This window comes from Balaenoptera acutorostrata, chromosome 2, assembly GCF_949987535.1.
Source record: "Balaenoptera acutorostrata chromosome 2, mBalAcu1.1, whole genome shotgun sequence".
NCBI lineage: Eukaryota > Metazoa > Chordata > Mammalia > Artiodactyla > Balaenopteridae > Balaenoptera > Balaenoptera acutorostrata.
In genome coordinates, this window is record NC_080065.1 from 87,176,104 (window position 1) to 87,193,479 (window position 17,376).

Genomic DNA, 17,376 nt, shown 5'->3' on the forward strand with positions numbered 1-17,376 from the left:
GTGCTAAGGGAAAGGCACTGAGGGGGATTGGAGGGGTTAGTCCATGTGACTAGGCCATCTGGGTTTGTTGATTGGCACTTATCCAGAGGAAAAACAAACTTCTCCTATCTTTATGACAGGAGGCAGTGATGTAAGTTAGAGCAGGACATCCACTGGCTGAGAACTATCTCCTTGATGTGAGAAGACAGTTCTGGATAGAAGATTTACAACTCAAAGAGGCAGAGAAAAGATTTACAATTGCTAGCTTTCTAAAGTAACTGCACTAAGATGGGTTCAGAAGCCTATCTGCCTATTACCAGGTTTTGGCCAGAATGAATAGTAAAGCTACTTAATCTTGGTGTGCCTCAGTTTCCTCATCTATAAAATGGGGATAATAATAGTACCTGTGTCATGGGAATGTGTTTTAAGGATTAAAGGAGTTAATACATGTAAAGCACTTAGAGCAGTGCTTACACATAGTAAGCTCTCAACAAATGCTAATTTTTACTCTTACTGTCTTTAAAGGAGTTAATAATAATATCTATGGATACTGTTGGGTCTATATTAGATTGTTTTTGTTATTAAATGATACAATACATATATAACATTGAGAACCATGGCTGGCTCATAATAAGAATTCAATAACTGTTGGCTAGAAGTAGTATTAGTAGCAGCAGCAGCTATAGTCTGCCACTAAATATCTTTCAGTCCCGAATTACTCATAGCTCAGGATGTTCAACTAAGGGAATCTTGAATTTATTATTTCTGTTAGAACAGAGTAGATCTGTTTTATAATGTTAGTAATTCAGAGGTTGGAAAAATATTTATGAGCAATCTTGTACATGATGGTAAGATCTCTAAGCAGTATTTTGCCAATATATTTCCAAACCCAATATATTGGGTTTTGGATACAGAGGTCACATCTCCAGCATTTATGTGGCTTAACCTTCTTGCTGTGCAACCTTCAACATTTCCCAGCCTGTTTCCTCCTTATCAAATTAAGAGTGAATCTAAATAATTATAAAGCCTTTTAAGAAATGAAACAATTTGTTCCAGTAGAAGAAATGGTATATATAAAAGTAGTAATAAAGACTGAATCATATTTCTGTAATTTTTAAAATTTTAAGATACTTCTTTGATGTGTATTTGAATCTCCTTGCTTCCCAGCCAAGACAGAAATGAAAAAAGAAGTACAAATTTCACGATTTTTGGTGCTGACCAGTAGGTTTAGAGAAACCTAGATCATCTCTATCCATGTTTGTGGAGTCTCTTGATTCCACCACTGTGCAGTAATAATCCGTGAAGTATGAATTATTAAATGAGTTCAGTCTCTATTTGTGTTGGGTATATTATAAGTCATAGCACATATTTCACTACATATGGATTTCCATTAAGGAAGTGGAATACATAGATCAACAGATGCCCATTCTCCTTAATTTGCAATTTTTATCACTAAAAATTCTTGATGTTAGTATATTTGATAGTAGAAAATGGCAATTTAGATAAGAGACTAGTAACTGGAAAAGAAAGAATAACGAGTTAATGTTGATTTCTTCAATGCACTACATAAAAATTTTAAAGTAAGGGAAAACAGGGACTTCCTTGGGGGTCCAGTGTTAAGACTTCGCTTTCCAGTGTAAGGGGTGTGAGTTCGGTCCGTGGTTAGGGAGCTAAGTTCCTACATGCCTCAGGGCTCAGGGCCGAAAAACCAAAATGTAAAACAGAAGCAATATTGTAACAAATTCAATAAAGACTTTAAAAAAAAAATGGTCCACATCAAAAAAAAAAATCTTTAAAAAAAAATAAAGGGAGAACAACCAAATATAATACATTTTAAAACCAACTTTTATTCATTGTATCTTTTTTTAAATTAATTTATTTTTTTGGTTGCGTTACGTCTTCATTGCTGCACTTGGGTTTTCTCTAGTCGTGGCGAGCGGGGGCTACCCTTCATTGCAGTGCGCTGGCTTCTCATTGCAGTGGCTTCTCTTGTTGCGGAGCACGGGCTCTAGGTGCGCGGGCTTCAGTAGTTATGGCACATGGGCTCAATAGTTGTGGCTCGGGCTTCCCTGGTGGCGCAGTGGTTGAGAATCTGCCTGCTAATGCAGGGGACACGGGTTCGAGCCCTGGTCTGGGAAGATCCCACATGCCACGGAGCAGCTGGGCCCGTGAGCCACAATTGCTGAGCCTGCGCGTCTGGAGCCTGTGCCCCGCGACGGGAGGGGCCGCGATAGAGAAAGGCCCGCGCACCGCGATGAAGAGCGGTCCCCGCACCGCGATGAAGAGTGGCCCCCGCTTGCCGCAACTGGAGAAAGCCCTCGCACGAACCGAAGACCCAACACAGCCAAAAATAAATAAATAAATAAATAAATAAATAAATAAGAAAATCCTTTAAAAAAAAAAAAAATAGTTGTGGCTCGCTGGCTCTAGAGCACAGGGTCAGTAGTTGTGGTGCATGGGCTTAGTTGCTCCGTGGCATGTGAGATCTTCCTGGACCAGGGATAGAATCCATGTCCTCTGCATTGGCAGGTGGATTCTTAACCACTGCGCCACCAGCGAAGTCCCCATTGTATCTTTTTAATTAATATTTTGGGAAGTTGTAAAGTGATTCAAGAAATTAAATATTTAATTATGCAAATGATAAAGATGGTCAAAACTAACTCCTACCATTTTAAAGTCAAATGCATTGAATTGTTTTACTTTATATAGAAGCATTTAAAATGTTGCCTTTTAACTGTGACAGTACTAGAAATATTACTCATGATAATTGGTTTTATAAATAGGATTTGACGTCGTTTAGGAAAGAATCATAGAAAAATGTTTAGGGAACCTAAGTTCTAGGCTTAGCCCTTCCATTAACCTGGCACCCAGCATTTGGCAGACAACTTCACCTCACTGGACCAGTAGTTCTTTTTCAGTCATAGAGCCCATGCTTTTACGAGTTATTTCTTCTTTACTAGCAGCAGTTTAATTCATATTTTGTATCTTTCTTTCTTTAATAGTCTGATACGTACTTCTGCATGTCAGTGCATTTGCCAATGGATGAGGAAGCCTTCGTGAGTAAGTATTAATTGGATGGTGTGGAGGGGTGGGCAGTTGAAGGAAGGGCAGCTATTGGAAATCAGTGAAAGGTTCTCTTTGATGGTTATGAGCATATTAATCTTTTACTGTCAGTTTCTAAAAATGCATTTATAATGCCTAATGCAGAAACAAACCAGTGAGCCACTGAGAGACAAGATTACAAACTGTATCTGGAGAGACTTATGAGTAATAGTAGTTAAGGAGTTGCATGCAGATGTCGATGGCTCCCAATGCCATGTGGTCCCATTTGTAGAGTATTGGCTTTCTGTCTGTGGCTGGATGCTTAATTCCGCTCCACTCAACAGAGTCTATATACCTTCTGGTTCATGCTATAAATCGACTGCACTCAGAATCAACATTGGGGAATGTAAGATTTTACCTGTCAGACAAGTAGATGGATAGGAAGGAATGAAAGTAGGAGTGAATGAGAGAAGGAAAGACGGGAAAGAGAGAGGGAGGGAGGGAGGACAGAAGGAACCTCAGTCCTGTTGTCTATATTATAGGATAAGAGGGCTCTTAAATGACAGCTCCTTCCCCAGCTGAGCCTTTAAATCAGGTAGAAAATGTGACAAAGCACCATCTGTTTTCATCTAGGTGGTTTTAATTTAAACATCCCTTATGACAGACATTTAACTGTTCAGGGAAGACATGTGATTGGCAAATTATTCATGGATTTGCCCCTGTCCCTTGTTTTTCTGCTTTGAGACGTTGATTTTGGAGAGAAAGTGATGGTAATGAGAGTTGTACTTTGTTCCCTTGAAACTAATCTTCAAGTGGACTGTCTGAAATGGCTATTATATGAATTGTAAAATGTGTACAGTAGCCTTGGGGCCATCTGAGGATGAACTTTCATGAGGTGTTCCCCACAGGAAAATACATTATAGATCTTCAAAGCCAGAACAATGTACATCTATTTTTTTCACACACTTTGGTGGCAATCGCAACAGAAAATACAACCTGTATCAACACTCTAAACAAAATTTGCTCCATAGTTAACTCCTAAAAATAAGTCAGACCTTGGGAAGTTGAACATTGCCTGAGTGATGTTCCTTTGTGTAACAATTGAACATTACCAGGAAAAAAGTTAGGAAGTATGGTGCTTCCAGATCCTGAACTTTAACTTTAAAGGGAGAAAAATAATTTAAGTTCCTAATTGTCGTGCTTTGAGTTAACACCAAAAGTGATTTAGGATATAAATTCATAATTAAAATATTAACAGTAAAGCTTTCCTCAATTTCATGTCCACATATTCGATAGCTTAGGAGAAAATAATGTTTACTAATAAAAAGGAACTGTACCTGAAGTTTTTCTTTACTAATTTTATATTTTCTTTGTCCAAGTTCAGGAGTAGACTTTCTTCCTCCTGTTTTTGAAGAGAAGGCCCCTCTACACACCTGTATAAATATGGTAGTCGTGTTTCAGAGCAGTATTACAGGTCTCACATTAATAGGTTACTGGCTTGTTTCTGGAGGTAGTGGTAGTAAATGATTTCAGAGCTGGTGACTCTAAGGCCTATAAATACATATCCTGGAATGTGTTATTGCTCTCCTAATATAAATGTGTTTACTTTCACATAACTTAAAATTGAAAGTACAAGTCAATATATTCAGTCAAGAAAAATATTCACAGGAAACACATAAAGGGCTATATTACAACCAGGTGTTAAACATTTGTCCGTTTTTCTTAGGCAACTCTCATCTAAGATTAAACTGTTTCCAGTTCTAGGATCCTTAAAGGATCTTATAAGAATTATAACTATTTTCAGTATTTCTTCTATACTTTATTGCTGGGAGGATTGCATGAATACTAAACATTTTGTCACCTGTTCAAAACATGATTATTTCACCTTCGGTGTTAGTCCTTTAATATACTACCCCCAGGAGATTTGTGGTTACTGTTGTTTGCATAATTCAGCAACCACAGAAGTTTAGGTGTAGGCAAAATAGAACTGGAAAATTGAAAACCAAAGAGAAGTACCAACAATGATTTATATAAGGGAATAAGTAAGGAAAAATTTGCATGTATAATCTCATTAATTCTTAGGACAGCCCTGTAGGTTGTCCTATTTTATATAGAGAAACAGAGACAGGAATATCTGTGTCTGTGATTTAATCAGGTGCTAGGACAATAGTTTGTCCTATTATAGGAATGCTTGTTCCTATAATCAGCCCACCACCAGCCATCGTTTACTGAGGACTTGCCAGACACTAAGATACTGAAAATTAAGCGTATTTAAGCCATTTTAGAGAAAAAGAAACAGAAGGTCAGAGAGGTTAAGAAGCTTTTACTATATATGTGCTCCCTACATGTATGCCATTTAAATCATAACAGATTTAGGTGTGGGGATAGTGATACAGGGGATAAAGGGAAGAAGTTATCAAGTGGATAGAAGGAGCTGAAATACAGCAATCACACATCTCTGTCTTCCTCACATTAAAAACAATTATTCTTTCATTCCCTTACCTTCATTCCCTACTGGGAACACTCTGGTCAGTTCTGCCAAAAAGTAAAATAAACCTCAAACCATCTTACGAAATAAAACCCAATACACATGAAGATTTAAACATTTGCAGAAGGCAAAGGGCTTGGATATACAGGTTATATGTTGGGAGGGTGATTATACATAGCTTATCCCAATTCCCAAAGTGAAAGTTTTAGTTGTTGGGTAACCAAGGCTTTTCCATGAATGAAATTTTGGCTTTTTTGTGCGTTGTCTGAAATTCTGTGTCTCAGGGTGCCTTATCATAAGATTAAATATGGTTAAAAATGAAGACTTGTAAACACCTATAAAACTTTGTTCATTTTTTTTAAGACACTTATCATTTTATACCTTCTGTTTTCATTATCTGTGCCCTTAAAATTTTCGAATGCCAGCAGGATATGTGCCACAGGATATGGTAGGGACTCAGTAATTGCTTGCTTATACATGAGTGGACCCTAAAAAAGTGTTTTGTTTGGCCATTTTATAAGGAAACATATTGAATAGTAAACAATTTACCCTTTTGTCTTAAATTATACTCATTTGAATATAACGGAATAATTGTTTTTTAAGAAAGGCACTTGTTCATAAATTCAGCAAACTTAAAAAAAAATTTTTAATAGATCTTTATTGGAGTATAATTGCTTCACAGTACTCTGTTAGTTTCTGTTGTACAACAAAGTGAATCAGCCATATGTATACATATATCCCCATATCCCCTCCCTCTTGTGTCTCCCTCCCACCCTCCCTATCCCACCCCTCTAGGTGGTCACAAAGCACCGAGCTGATCTCCCTGTGCTATGCAGCTGCTTCCCACTAGCTGTTTCACATTTGGTAGTGTGTATATGTCAATGCTACTCTCACTTCGCCCCAGCTTCCCCCCCACCGCCCCGTGTCCTCAAGTCCATTCTCTACATCTACGTCTTTATTCTTGCCCTGCCACTAGGTTCATCAGTACCATTTTTTTCTTTTCTTAGATTCCATATATATGTGTTAGCATACGGTATTTGCTTTTCTCTTTCTGACTTACTTCACTCTGTATGACAGACTCTAGGTCCATCCACCTCACTACAAATAACTCAATTTCGTTTCTTTTTATGGCTGAGTAATATTCCACTGTATATATGTGCCACATCTTCTTTATCCGTTCATCTGTTGATGGACATTTAGGTTGCTTCCATGGCCTGGCTATTGTAAATAGTTTAGCAAACTTTTAAAATTCTGCCGTGTGCCAGTTATTGGGCTAGGCAGTGGAGATGTAGTATGATACAAATTCAAGGAAATCACAGCCTGGCAGAATTCTAGAAGACAAGAATACAAATGTTACAACATATAAAAAGGACTTTCTTCTTTTGCTTTTCAAATTTCTGAAGAAAATTACAAAAAGACTGCTTATTAGGACTAAAACAACCTCTCTTGATGGTGGTAAAAGCCAAAATTGCATTTGAGTAATTTATAATTTTTACACTTGTGTGACTAATTATGTAACTCATTTAAATAAACATATTTCTTAATTTTGAGAAGATACCATCACAATTATCATGGAATTTCATGTGCATATGCCTGTAATATATACATATAAGCCTGTCCAGCATGTTTGATGTGTTTATATGTTAGCATTGAATTATTAAATATGAATTAAAGTAGGTGTTTGAGAAAATACTATAATGAAGATAAGTATAATTTTCATATTCTGAACAAAATTATAGCTTTCCCTAGAGCACTGCTTTTGTTTGTTGTTTTAATAAAGAACCACAGAACTGGAATGGGTGAGGGTATGATAAAATCTACATTTGACCACTGAACTGTGTTGCTGTCTAAAAGGTGTTTTATAGACACTCAGAAGAATTGGCTGTGACAGCAGCCCACTCAGCCAAGAAATTTGACTGTCGTCTTCATCCACTTGCTTTCCCTCACATGGATGACCAGTAAATAAATGTGTCTTTTCCTTAGTGAATGATGGCAGGTCCCTATCTATCAAATTGCACTATACAAATCAGATAGAAGCATTGAATTTAGAAATAGATGAAAATTAATCTAATGATTCATTGCTTTTCATTTTCTTGGACTTCTCTGTTGAATGTGAAACAATTCCTACTGCAGAATTGTACAGTTAGACTTGAATATTTCCAAATGTGGCCTGTCTTAAACAAAGCACATGTTAAGGTGATGTTGGGATACTTCAAAAACTACAGAAGCAATCTGATTTTGATCATGCTTATGGGTCAGCTACATAGTATGACTGTAAAGACCAAGGTCTGGCAGGGTTCAGTGCTCATTTATCCACATTTTACGGCTTTGACAGCAGTAAATAGAAGGGGGTGTGTGTGTGTGTTTGTGTGTGTGAGTCCCCATCCCAAGGCAATCATTCTGTCACCTAAAGGCTTCCAATTAATTGACTGCATATACGTTCCCTTCTCTCTTCACCTAGGATTTTCTCCAACATGAATAACTTAGTCTCTGACTTCCACATGACCGTTGGGTACCTCCCAGCAGCCACGCTCGGAGGCTATTCTAGTTTCTTAGTGAAAGCTACTTGGAGAGAGCTGAAATAGCACCAATAAGATACACTGTACTGGAGGTCTCTGATGAGTGGCTAAAACCTCATTTGCTTGGTCATAATCAATAAGGAGAAGCTGTTGCTATACACTCTGTCTCAGCATATTTCTTAAATGTCCTCTATCCTTTGGTCACCCAAATACCCACATTTCCAACATGACAACCCCCGCCCAAGCCCTCAGAGTTTTGTCAGGTAATAAAAAAGAGAAGAGGGGTAGGAACCATTTCATTATATTTTATGAAGCTGAGACTTAGGAATGTCTTCAATTCAATGCATCTAGAGGTCACCAAAAAGTAACTGACATGTTGACAAAGCTGTTTTAATGCAGTAATGTCAAAATGCCACCCCTCCCCACTCCCCAGAAAATGGCCAATTCCGAAAGCCCGGGGTTGGATCAGGTTTGATGTGTAAAACGTCCTTCAGTGTCTAGGGGTTCTTGGCATTTTGACAGTCATTCTGAAGTATCCATTTCAATTATTTCAGTGGGGACAGTTTCAGTGGCCAACTCTCAAAAGACCAGTGTGAACTGTTTTAGTCAGAGAAAATTTCATGAGAGAGATGGCAGTGTTTGATCTGGGTCTGGGAAGACGGTCTGTTTGGATCTGCAGAAGGAGGAGAATATTCCAGCTGCCAACCGTATGAGCACGGAAGGAGCGTATGGGGCACACGCGTGAGCCTGGCCACTTGCTGTGCATGGCCATGGGCGGTTGTTACTCAGGCTCCTCTGTTTGAGGGGGAAAGGACCAGACTCATAGGGTTGCTGTGAGCAGTAAATGAGCCATGCACAGGGCAAGCCCTCAGTAAACGTTAGTGGTTATGGTTGCTAGGTGAGAAGGGCAGCCAGTGAGAGCCCAGAGTGTATGTTGGAGGTTGTCTTGTTGGAAATGTAGCGGAATCGGAGACTGCTGCGATATTCTGGAAAGGCAAGAGGGGAATGTGGATTTGATTCTGTGGGAAATTAATAGGGGGATATTACAGAGATGACATTACAAAAACAGGGCTTAATGAAGCTTATGCTATTTTATCTTGCATAGTCTGGCTGGTAAAGTCTATTTATTGACTGTTTAGTTGGTTCTGACATATACCAGAAAGTTCCATTTTAAAAGGTATTTCATCTAGAAGTTTAATTCTTTTTGTGCTGAAATTCCTTTTTTCAGCGGTAAGGATTATTTCACTTGAAATTTGTGTTCAATTTATAGCCTTGCTTGGGTGTCTTATTTCTTGGTTAATTTGGCAACAGCAGCTTAAAGTCCTCATAAACCACGTTAAGGATTCTTTCTGAATTGTATATCATTGTCCAAGCTAGCGAGAGCTAACAACAACTTTTCTATTAAACTTTCTGATTAAAAATGTTCAAGCAGAGGTCTTTATTTTAGTGTAGAATTGCTTTATGGTTTGCAGAAAGCCGGCAGAAGGTAATATAATATGCCATTGCTGTGGGTTTTCAACATGCAGCCAAGTGGACTCCGCTGCTGTAAGCTTTACATTTGTCTGAACTTTTCTTGCCCAACTGCAAGATTATGAACATTAAGGTTGATCATAGCCTACACTTAAATTGCAATTTAGAGCATTATCTTCAGTTCCTATGAATGGTTTCTGAAGTATAATCTTTATTTTTTGGAAATAAAGAAATATTTATGGGAGTGATATTAAGATTGGGGAACTGATAATTTTTTAAAAATTATGACAACTCTTTTACATTATTGTTCCTTGAACCTTACACCTCTCTATTTTCTCAATATTGAAAATGGCTTGAAAGCACTAGGATTATTAGAAAACGGACTCTATCACAGACATGAACATACCAGAGGTTCCATTTGTATGCTTGCTTCAGACCTCAGCCCTAAAACGATTTTAGGTGATACAGCTAAAACTGCCTGACGTAATGTACAGTTCCAATGATCTCTTTTAATAAAACAATTCTAAAGGATCAACTAATTTTTGCCTTCAGAAACATTTATAAATTCGTTTTAAAAGAAACCTTGTTTTTACTGTTTATTCTGTACATTTAAAAGAGCTATACAACCTAAATTAATTAAGTTGAGTAAACTCTGATATGCTCACGTAATAGAATATATTCAGCCACTGCCACTGAAAATGTTGACTGTTGTCAGAATCACCTCTGATTCACCTTTGAAATTTTGCAAAGACACACTTGCCTGGAACAACTTTTGGAGATTCAAATAAGATATTGATGGGGGAAGGGGCAGGACTGATCTAGGATTGACCCTGAGCACTTGTATTTTTAACAAACTCCATAGGATAATTCTAATGCACAGCACTAGCTGAAAAGTATCATTGACAAAAAATGTTTAATAACATGTAAAAATATCCACAGTATATGAAATAAGCTGTTTACTGTGTGTAATATGATTCCACTAAGAGGAAAAAAGAAATAAAGTTAACAGTTTTCTCTGATGATATATATAGGTAACAATTCAGAAGTGCCTAAGTTTTGGAGATTCAAACTTGCATTTGCAAGTCAGTTCTTTTTTATTCGATAGGTTAATTATCCATGGTCTGTAGTATTTCTTTACTGCCTTCCTTTGGCTAAAAAGGGTGTTCCTCCCATTTCCAGTGGTATTTTGGGGTTGGTTATATGTGTACATAGGTATCTCCTAAATTGCCTATTCCTCCACTTGGCTGTGTGAGTTCTTTGAAATATTTCCACGTCCTAGGTCTGGCAGATACATCAAAATTTGACATGCAAACCTGGATATCCACTTGGAAGGGAAAAATGGAGAGAAAGCCAAGTGCTAAATGAAATTCTCTCCTAGGTCACATTTTTAGAAAATTTTATGGCCCTGATTGTAGTCTGATGTTAGCTAAAAGAGGCCATAAATCCTGAACAAGCTCATGCAGTTAGAACAAATTTTGCTTAGAACTCCAGAAAATAGACCTAGTTATCTCTCTGCTCAATATGTCAACCACACATGTACTTTCAAGTCTTTCATTTCAGATGACATTATTCTTTGAGAAATCCTCCAACCTATGCACTTGCAGTATTATCACATTTCCTTTAATTAATGTGCTTGAGTCACTACTTCTGGAGTCTTAGTCCTTCAAAAGTATTTGGTTCCCAGGACTCACTCGCACTTACTTGCCTATAAAATTTTCCCTGGTCTTATCCATCAGGCCGTCTGAACTGCTAACACCCATTGAGGCTGAAGAACCATTTCCACTTAAGCAACTGCCATCTTATTATTGAGTTAGAAGAGTCAGTGGCACGTTTAATCTTATCGGATATAGTACACCCTTGCATTCTCGCAAGGCTGTGGTTTTTGCCTGTTTGTCACCATCCCAAGGCTGCCTTTGTTTATTCTGCCTGTCAGAATCGCACACTTAAATGCAGTTGTTTTCATTATTATGCTCTAGCTCCCTTCCCCTTGGATCCTTTATTTCTTTTGGTGTATGATGGGAGAAAAAGAAAGAAGGGGGAATTTAAGATGTGATTTTTAAATATTTTTCCATATAATATTTTGTGTAATGTTGAAATCTCTAGCATAGTTATCTGTGTATCCTGTGCTCAGTGGACATTATTCTTATTCCCTAGGGGTGGGGTCTTATTTTGCGAAGGCAGGAATAATAAGTAGGAGTGGTACAAACCCAGGAAATGGACCTGTCAGCCTAATCTTTTCCCAGTTGACCTCTGCCCACTACTGGCAGCAGGCCCTTCAGTGAAATTGTCCAAGTCCTGCTTTATCTTTGCTCTATTTTATGGCATCTACTGTTTGGTTTAGATTTACATTTTGATATGACATTTCTTTTGCTGGACGTGTTTTTCATTTCAACTTGCAATGAAATTTACTTTCAGTTACAATTATATGAATAGTTTGATACTATACTCTTTCTTTAGGAGATGAAAAAGATGGTTAGTTGTTTGTTTTTACTCTATACCAATAATTTACTTGGCATTTAAATTAGATCTTGAATTTCTGGAGGAATGTATGAGTCAGTGAGAATAAGTTTTTATGAGAGGGAACTTTGAGAGATTCTCTTTTACTACCACTTAAAGATATTGATTTCTTTCTCACTATAGAAACTAAAATTAAACACATGTCTACTAAGAGTTCACTGTGGAACAAATAAGTGGTTCTTAAAATAGTATGTCAGAAGAAGAAGAAAAAAATCAGAAAATGGCTAGAGAAGTTATACTTTGAATAATGTTTGCCCTCTACAAAGGACAATGAGAAGATCCTCTTGCATAAGCAGGAGCCCAAGCAAAACTTTTGGCTTTCCTTCCTAGTGAAAAGCCACAGAGACTGTATGTTGTTGTCTTCATGATCTATTCTTCTCCCAATAGGTCTCTTCTCTGTCCTTACCTGAATCTTTTGCTTAATATTTGACTTTTTAAATTTAATGGTAGCCCACTCTTCTTTCAAAAAGGTTTTTGCTTTGTTTCACAACAGTACACACACTGCATTAATATTAAAAAAAAAAAAAAAAAAGAAAAAAGAACCCAAAACACTGTTCTCCTACACAGACCCTGACAGCTCAGGGCTTTCCCTAAAACTGTCCTGAGCCTTAGCTGTGGTTCCTACTATCACCTTTGGTGCTTTTGTTTACCCTCATGGCTTCAGGGTTTCATTTTTGAGTGATTCCCAAATATGTAATTCTCTGATCTCTTCCTTGAATAAGAGTTACGGAATTCCAATCTTCTGCTGGATCATTACACCTGGATTTTTAGCTGACACCTCGAACTCACATTGTTTTTCATCCAACAGTTTAATTCTTGATAAAATGCACGTGGCCATGTTGATTTATTACCAAAATTCCCAGAATGATTCAATCATGGGAAACCTATTAATATAATCCACCCATAATCAAAGAATCTAAGGGGGATGGGAACCCTATGATCATCTACATAGGTTCTGAAAAAGCAGAGGAGCCAGCCTCTCATTTGACAGCCCCTCATAGACTGGCATAGGGATATATATTTAAAAAAAAAAAAAAAAGAAAGAGTGGGAGGTAGATTTAATCGGACCAAAAAGTTATAGACATCCATAGAATGATAGAAGCCATTTGATAAAAATGAATATAAGGGGCTTCCCTGGTGGCGCAGTGGTTGAGAGTCTGCCTGCCAATGCAGGGGACACGGGTTCGAGCCCTGGTCTGGGAAGATCCCACATGCCACGGAGCAACTAGGCCCGCGACCCACAACTACTGAGCCTGCGCGTCTGGAGCCTGTGCTCCGCAACAAGAGGGGCCGCGACAGTGAGGCACGCGCACCGCGATGAAGAGTGGCCCCCACTTGCCACAACTGGAGAAAGCCCTCTCACAGAAACGAAGACCCAACACAGCCAAAATAAATAAATAAATTAATTAATTAATTTTAAAAAAATGAATATAAGATAGAAAATTGCATCACATACCAAAATAAATGTAAAGTGAGTAAAAGACAAAGGCTAGGTACTCCCACCTCTGGGCCTTTTCAATTTGCCTCCTTAGAGGAATGATCCCCTGGGAGGGTTCTGGAAGGCGGGAAAGAAATCCCGCACTCAACTTGAGAGCGAGCCTATGGAGGTAGAATCCCTCTTCCATTTCTTTTGTAACAAATTTAGGCTTGGTAATGATATGATTTTCTATGATTTGGGAACTATTGTAATTTCTAATTGTTTCTTTCCTTCCAAAGTGTCTTCTTCAGTTTCCTAGGCTTACTATATTCTTTGGTAACAGAAAACGAAGCCTCAAGTTATATCAAGTCCATTTTCCAGCTAACCTCTGTTTGTTGGTTTTTTAAATAGCAGTATGAAAATCTCAAGATGTGATATTTAGGCTTTAAATTCTTATTTTCAGTGCAGTAAATGAAAGGCTTTTTATTTTCCATGAAAGTTGGGAGTCAAGATGGCTCACAGTAGGCACCTTGTGTTTTCTGAACAGCCACACTATGCAAGCCATGGTGCTATAGTTTGATGTAGAACACCTTTTATTTTATAAATACATATGTCTCAGATACATATTTCAGCAGTAAAAGGTGTTTTATTAATTTTATCAAATAGACAAAAAGAGCTAAAAGATGCAGTTTTGCACACACCCAAGACTCAAGATCATTTTAGACTATTTAACATTTTTATGTGTAAAGGTGACTTGAAAACTGCCCGGTCGGGCAGCATTTTGAATGTGGACAAAAGGGGATGAGCCACACCCAAACCAGGAAAGAAAGCTCATGCTCGGTATTGATCATACTAAATGATATAACTTATCCCTGATTTTTCTTTGTTCGACCTCTGAACTGACTTTTGTTTATTTTAATGTCTTTCAACCACTATTATTAGGACAAAAAGAGAAATGACAACGTGTAAGTTTCAGTTTCCCTTTAACAAGTGCACAGTACTCATCCAGGACATTTTTCTTCTTGTGTATTTTTGTAAAGATACATTTTCCACTTTTATTTTCTTTTCTAGTAACTTGTTTCTCCATATCACAATCCAGTGGCTGCTGTTATTTTAAGATGGTAATAAATTTGTGTTCTGAATCCTTTTGCTTATGTTTTGACCACTCACTGTGGCTTCTGTTTCAGTGCAATGTTGTGCAGTATGGTATGGTGCTCAGAACTCTACCGAATTCTGGAAGGAAATATATTGTGAATACGTAGCCTGGAGCTTTCATGTTATACCCACACAATGCTCTCATCACTTTAAAAGGGGGCTTTCATTAATGTGTGTGTGGGTATATCTGTAGTTTCAGCCTATTATTTTCTCTTCTGTTATATAATAGTTTATTATCCTACTAAATTAAATTATCAAATCATGTTCATCTTAAGGAATAAGATAATTTATACAACCAGAGCATTCTGTCATAAGAGCATCAAAATATCTTTGTTATACAGCTACTTGAAATGTTGAATGCTGGGGTCTCTTGTGACACTTGTGCACAGAAGTATAACTTGTATTGACGATCATGTATCATTTTCTCTTAACAGTTGACTTCAAACCCCGTGCCAGCATGGATACTGTCCATCATATGCTACTTTTTGGATGCAATATGCCAGCGTCCACCGAAAATTACTGGTAAGGGATGGGTTCATAGTACAAAGGGGTGAGAAAATGTGTTTTTTATAAGTACAAAGTGCATCTCTGCAGGTATTTTATAACTGATTAATAAATAGGCAGAACATTTCTTTTTTAGAAAACAATATTGTTCTTTTGCATCACATAGTTATCATGGGTTGATTATCACAGTTATTTAGTCTGCTATGGAACACAACCATCAGTCTTTGTCACTGACTAAATATACGTCTGTTGTCATAGATAGTGTGTCAAGGTGGAGACAGCTCGTGAAGAAAGATTGAAATTGAGATAATGGATACTCTGATGTTTATTTCTTTAAGTTCATGATTCAACCCAAAGAGCACCACGGATCTGTTCACTGAGTACTCTTTTATCCTGGACATTGTGCTAGGTGATCTGTATACCCCATTTAAAATGAAAATTAAAATTTAGCCTAACGTCTTTGCAAAGATGGTATTATTGTCCCCACTTTACAGGCAAGGAGTCTGAAGCTCAAAGATTCAGTGACTTGCTCAAGGTAACAAGCTGGTTGGTGTCACACCAGGATTGAACCCTGGGTTGTTTGATTCCAAATCTAAAGTTATTTCTCTTTTACCACAGTGCCTCCCATTTATTCAAGTAACTGTTGCAGTTTTAGAATTTAATCACTGCAGTGAATCTTAATATCATGTCTTGAACCATCAATAAACATCTATTAAATGCCTGTTATATGCCAGAACTGCAGCAGGTGCTGTGGGATGTTCTAGGATAAATAATTTTCTACCCCCCAGAAGCTTACAGCATAATTATGGCTTGAGATCTTCCCTTTCATTTTATTCTTTGGTAGTTCGTGAAGATCAGTGATCTTTGAAAACAGCCGTGTGTTTTAAGCCTCATCTTTTGCACCTATAGGCAGAATCACTGTTGCATATTTAACAATCCAGAATGACTGGTGTGTCCTGCTTTGCACTGGAAAGGGATCTGTTCTGTGGTCCTGCCCCTGCATAATCATGTAGACTGATAGACCTTTCTCTGTGCATCCTAATATTCATCAGGCTGATTCGAGGCATGCAGCGACTGCTTTCTAGTCATTTTTATAATAAACAATTGTAATATGTATTTGGAAGTGTTAAAAGCACAGGGCAATTAGTGGAAATCTCCATGGACCAAGTACCATCAAAGCATTTGTTAATAGGCTTAAGTTATTTGATGAAAGGGGCGTATCACATGGGAACCCAGCTCACATGACTGGGTTTATATAAAAATGGAGTCAGCAAATCACAGTTAATACCCTTTGATATCAACATTCCTGTTTTTGCTCTTCAGTAAATTTTTGTAAATAAAATCCTGGCATTAAAAGATTATTCTGTGACAGCCTTTTCTGAATCTTATTCAGCAAATCACACATTTTGGTCTTTATGTTTTAAAAATATTTCTTGTGAAATTAGCAATATTTACCTTTGAACTAGAATTAGTGAAAATGGCTAGAGGGAATGTAAGCTTTTAAAACCTGCTTTAGCAGATTCTCTTGGTTCAAGAGAATGAGTGAAAAAATAAAACATCACTTAAATGTTATTATGGCCCTAATTGTTAAGAAAAATTATATAAAATGAACTAAGCGTAGTTCACCGTTCTCATGTTAAGGGAATATCAGAGCAAACACATTATGTTGCCTCCTTTAAAATATTAATATTCTTAAATATACTATTTTGAAATTAAGTTTGTAAAATATATTTCCAAAAGACTTCCAGGTTGGGGAAAGAGAGAATTCAAAGAGAAACGTGAGAGTGAAAACAGTAATTTTGAGTAAAGTAATTGCTGCACGTATTTTTTTTTCTAAAATTACTACTTGAAAGACAGCATTATAGAGTGAACGTGTAGCTAACTGTCTAGATTCCATGGGTAAATTATTTATCCCATGTGGGCTGGCCTTGATTTTTTCATTTTAGCAAGGGACTAACACTAGATCATTTATAGAACTCCTCTGTGCTCTAAAATTCCATAATTCTATGAATATAAATTGCATACAAATGCTGAGTCAGATTGGAAAGACATCTTTATTAGGAGTTGGAGACATGAGTAAGTTGCACTTGTTAATAACTCACCTCAAGCAGACAGGCCACTGTGTTTTGCCATTGAGTTGCATCACTGAATAATTAGAATTCTTAATGACATTATACCCATGTCATTTTGTTTATTTTTTAAATTATTTTATTTATTTTCTTTATTTTTTTTCTGGCTGCGTCAGGTCTTAGTTGCAGTACGTGGGATCTTTGTTGAGGCATGCA

At 37.3% G+C, this 17,376-nt stretch overlaps 1 protein-coding gene across 10 annotated transcripts in view; it reads left to right on the top strand.

Moving 5' to 3' along the window:
• Nucleotides 1–17,376, top strand: part of PAM (peptidylglycine alpha-amidating monooxygenase) — a 281,270-nt gene that overhangs the window by 163,546 nt on the left and 100,348 nt on the right. For all 10 annotated transcript variants that reach the window (XM_057539715.1, XM_057539716.1, XM_007191820.2 and 7 more), the window contains 2 exons: nucleotides 2,982–3,039; nucleotides 15,022–15,109. In XM_057539715.1, coding sequence (XP_057395698.1) covers nucleotides 2,982–3,039; nucleotides 15,022–15,109 — 146 coding nt within the window. The remainder of the gene's footprint in view (nucleotides 1–2,981; nucleotides 3,040–15,021; nucleotides 15,110–17,376) is intronic.